Raw genomic sequence first — 4,700 nt, forward strand, 5'->3', positions numbered from 1 at the left:
TCCGAGAACAAACCTAATCCCTTCAGGATGAAATCCGCCACGCCGCCCCGGGCGGCGGGAATCGAACCCGCGGCCTAGCGCTTACAAGGCAGGCGTGCTACCTTCCAAGGTAACTTGGGCTGGCTTACCTTGGTTCGTCCGTTGATAACAAAGTCTCCCATTCGACCATTATTGACCATCCTGTTGGCTCGCATGATAATCGCGTCCACTTCGGATATAAGTCTCCCGATATTTGAACAATACGTTTCCCGTCCATCTATCCAAGTGATTTGATCGCCGCGAATTGTCTTCAGGTCTTGCTTGTTGGTAGATTTGTTGCTGACTAGTTGTCCGTCCTTGAACACGCCGCTATGGTACATGCCCAGCACTTCGTGTAACACAGCCATACCTGAGGAGAGATGGTGAGGAAGAAACATTTCAGAGCCATTGCGGTTGCATTGGAAGTGTAGTCGTGCAACTTTTATCCATTTTTTTTGTTTTTTTTTTTTTTTTTTTTTTTTTTTTTTTTTTTTTTTTTTTTTAAGAGGTTTGACAGAGGGAACTTTAACTGCTATGGTCTTATCGTCCCGAAATCGAGGAGAGAAGGAAGACAGGATAGGAGAAAGCCAGCCGTTCCGAGAACGAACATTATCCCATCAGGATAAAATCCGCCCCGGGCGGGAATCGAACCCGCGGCCTAGCGCTTACAAGGCAGACGCACTACCAACTAAAGCTAACTAGGCTGGCACACTTGTGTTTAGTTTTCCGTTTCTGAAAGGCGAATACACCTTTTAAAGCTAACCCGACTGGCTGGCTGGCTCTCCTATCCTGGCTGTGCCCAATCCCAAATTCCCAACATGGCTTAACACACATGTTTACTCAATCACCAAACTTTTTACTCCACAGGGTATACTCAGTCCAAGTAATGTCGAGAGAGTAGAAGGACTGTTAGCCACACCTCTTACTATAATGTCCATCATGTCTAATATTTATTTCTTCGGAGGTATGGAAGTGGGAAACGCATACGTGCGATACATTTTCAAAGGTAAGAGTACAAAACATCGTCTTTTTTTCCACGAAAGAGGAAAATATTGGGGCACAGTTAGTCCACTGGTAATTTACTTGTTTGCCACGCCAAAGGTACCGGGTTCGATTCGTACCATTGACAAAATAAGTACTCGTTTTCTGATTGCAAATACTTCAGGAGGTTACTTTCTGGTGTTCTCGTGTTGACCCAGCCCAGCAAGTTAGTCCACTGGTAATTTACTCGTTTTGCCACGCCAAAGGTCCCGGGTTCGATTCCTACCATTGACAAAATAAGTACTCGTTTTCTGATTGCAAATACTTCAGGAGGTTACTGGCACAGTTAGTCCACTGGTAATTTTCTTGTTTGCCACGCCAAAGGTCCCGGGTTCGATTCCTACCATTGACAAAATAAGTACTCGTTTTCTGATTGCAAATACTTCAGGAGGTTACTTTCTGGTGTTCTCGTGTTGACCCAGCCCAGCATTTTCTGCACGCATCACATGAGTCTAATGCAGTTCTTTCATCATCGCTAAGAAATTAAACACTGATATTTTTATTTCCAATATGTTTGTTTTGTATTTTTTCCTTAATTTTCAGGAGGTTGGAAGTTCACTGTGCTGTTCATTTACAGGTAACTAGGCTGGCTACTGATATTTTTATTTCCAATATGTTTGTTTTGTATTTTTTCCTTAATTTTCAGGAGGTTGGAAGTTCACTGTGCTGTTCATTTACAGCTTACGTCATGTGTCGGTCACTGTTCAACATTGGGAACTCCAAAAACAGCGCCAACTAAAACATCAACTCGTAAAGGAAGAAACCAATAAAAGATGACATAGGATCCTCGTGTCTAATTGGTTTCCAATTTTCATTGGTTGAAAATCTCAGGAACATTCCGTAATTCCAGTACAAAGAAGCTACCTAATTTTTGTCACGAGATTGAGTGCACCCCGTTTTCTGAGCAATGACCTGGAAAAACTTGGTCTCTGTCGGTAATCGAACTCGGTACCTCCGGTGTGCAAGCCACTCGCCCACGGAGGTTGCTATAAAATCTAAATATAAAACTCACTGAAGCTAAGCAACGTTTCGCGTGGTTGATATCCTAATGGGTGACCTTTTGGGCAATCACGAGTTGCTGATCTTTTCCAGCCTCACTCAGGTTGGGTGAGGTATTTAGAGGCGGGTACTCGGGTAGCTTGTCACCAAATGAGGTATCTACCTAAAGTGTAATGGAGGCTCAACCATAGCAGTCATACTGTGATATTAAGCATTTAATCCCCTCTTAAACAAAGAACAGTGTAAGTAAATTTTATATTAAAATATAAATACAATAATAAGGTATATTTTAAAGTCATGCACATTTTACATAGTATACATACGTCGCTTTGCCATATCGTGTGAACCTGCCTTAATAGAAAGTAACATAGGTGACAAAAGCGCCGACGTTCTACCGTGCGTAGTGTTAAGGCGCCTTCAGGGAGAGAAAAAAAATAGGGGCCAAAAATTGTACAGTAGGATTGCTTCGGAGGAAAGCTTCACTGATGGCTGTGGGGAAATTTCATGAACGAAACTCACTACCTGTTTTGTATTGGGAACGCGTAGTAGTCCTGTTGAGAAATTCCTCATCTTATAAGGTGATCGTCTTTGACGTGACGATTCAAATGTTCCTCCCTCGTGTACGCCTTAGTACAGTAGCTACACTTGTACTTGACTGTAAGCAGAACCACCGACAAGAAAAACTTTAGTGGGGGAAGTATCAATCAATGGTTAATGTATTTGTGTTAAAGCCAGAGCCTTTTCACAACTTTTAGTGGATATTACGACTTACTAAGTGCTCAATGGTTAATGTATTTGTGTTAAAGCCAGAGCCTTTTCACAAGTTTTAGTGGATATTACGACATTACCAAGTGCATCCCTTGCAATCTATTTCCATCTACATATCAAGAATATTTTTGCACTTATAATGCCGCCTCTAATCGCTACTCGATTAAAGTAGCTACGAAGTATCAATCAATGGTTAATGTATTTGTGTTAAAGCCAGAGCCTTTTCACAATTTTGCAGGGTATTACAGCATTACTAAGTGCTTCCCTTGCAATCTATTTCCATCTACATATCAAGAATATTTTTGCACTTATAATGCCGCCTCTAATCGCTACTCGATTAAAGTAGCTACTCAATTTTCCTCACGAGGCTGAGTGCACCCCGAACTCAAAGCACAGAGCCGAAAAAACTTTGACTCCGCCGGGAGTCGAACCTGGGACCTCCGGCGTGCAAGCCTAGTGTGATACCCACACGGCCACGGAGGTTGCTGAGTAGCATGTATAATATAAATGCGCATAACGATTGGTGCCAGCATGGTAGGTAAATATTGGTGTTAGGCTATTAGGGGTATTGAGATATTTGGAAAATCCTACTATGCTGCAGTGAGCACCAAAGTTGTGATATAAAAACACAAAGAAACGGCACTTATTATTCTTTTTTTATTATTATCATTGTTCTTTATACTTACATGAGTCCTTATGCACCCACAGATGTCGGTTCAGGTGCTCTTTCCTGGAGAAGTTTTTCTGACAGAACTCGCACTCAACAATAAAAATTAATTCAGATAGTTTTTTTTTATCAAGACAATTACGATTAAAAAGTTTTTAAATTGGTGAGCTTTCGATGTCACTCAGGACCTCATCTTCAAACCAAGATAGATGTTGACTCTAACGCAGCAGGAGTAGAATTTGTTATAATAAAATCAGATAGTTTTTTTTTATCAAGACAATTACGATTAAAAAGTTTTTAAATTGTTGAGCTTTCGATGTCACTCAGGACCTCATCTTCAAACCAAGATAGATGTTGACTCTAACGCAGCAGGAGTAGAATTTGTTATAATAAAATAATAGAAAGTTCAAAGTGCCAGGCTAGTTAGCTTGGTTGGTAGCCCGTCTGCCTTGTAACTTGTAAGTGGGTTCGATTCCCGCCCAGGGCGGATTTTATCCTGACCGGATAATGTTCGTTCTCGGAAAGGCTGGATTTCTTCTATCCTGTCTTCCTTCTCTTTTCCGTTTCGGGACGATATATCGCGATAGGACCTTGGCAGTCACAGTCCCTCTATCAAACTTCGGAAAAAAAAAGAAAAGAAAAGAAAAAAAAAAAAAAATTGTAGAGTAGCTGCTTTTATCGAGTAGGCAGTGGCGGCATTACTAGGGGAAAAAATATTGAAATGTGGACATTGATTGCAAATGAGGCACTTACTAATGCTGTGATATCCACAAAAGTTGTGAAAAGGGTCTGCTTAATTTCAGTGATCCATTGGGAACTATTGTACCTATTCATCGTGCTATTGCCGGCTGAAATTGAGATTTTTTATTATTATTATTATTATTATTATTATTTATTTTTATTTTTTTTTTTTTTAAGACGAGTGTTCCACCGCCGTTTTTATTTCGTAGCAATGGAACAACTGCTACATATTAGACGCATGTGGCCTGTGTCGTAGCATGCCCATCCCGTAGTATGCCTCTCATCAGATGGGCGAGAAGAGACACAATTCTTACCATTTAGGTGCTGGGTCAACACGAGAACACCAGAAAGTAACCCGTTGAAATATTTGCAATTGAAAAACGAGTACAAATTTTTGTCGATGGTGGGATTCGAACCCGGGACCTTCTGCATGGCAAGCAAGCGCGTTACCACTGGACCAACCGTG

The 4,700-nt window shown here is 41.1% G+C and overlaps 1 protein-coding gene and 1 long non-coding RNA gene across 2 annotated transcripts in view; one reads left to right on the plus strand and one right to left on the minus strand.

Annotated features, from left to right (window-relative positions):
• The window catches only part of LOC103513655 (protein-cysteine N-palmitoyltransferase HHAT-like), a 9,003-nt gene extending 6,641 nt beyond the window's left edge, over positions 1-2,362 (plus strand). The window contains exons 5-6 of the mRNA XM_008478500.2: positions 886-1,024; positions 1,706-2,362. Of these exons, the coding sequence (XP_008476722.2) occupies positions 886-1,024; positions 1,706-1,836 (270 nt within the window). The 3' untranslated portion in view covers positions 1,837-2,362. The remainder of the gene's footprint in view (positions 1-885; positions 1,025-1,705) is intronic.
• Positions 2,363-2,544: 182 nt separating this feature from the next.
• On the minus strand, positions 2,545-3,590 carry LOC113469244. The gene is made up of 2 exons (XR_003392714.1): positions 3,513-3,590; positions 2,545-2,713 (listed from the first exon to the last, which is right to left on the minus strand). It is a non-coding gene; the product is annotated as an uncharacterized LOC113469244 (long non-coding RNA).
• Positions 3,591-4,700: the final 1,110 nt, after the last annotated feature.

This window comes from Diaphorina citri, unplaced genomic scaffold (assembly GCF_000475195.1).
Source record: "Diaphorina citri unplaced genomic scaffold, Diaci psyllid genome assembly version 1.1 scaffold1003, whole genome shotgun sequence".
In the NCBI taxonomy this organism is placed as follows: domain Eukaryota; kingdom Metazoa; phylum Arthropoda; class Insecta; order Hemiptera; family Psyllidae; genus Diaphorina; species Diaphorina citri.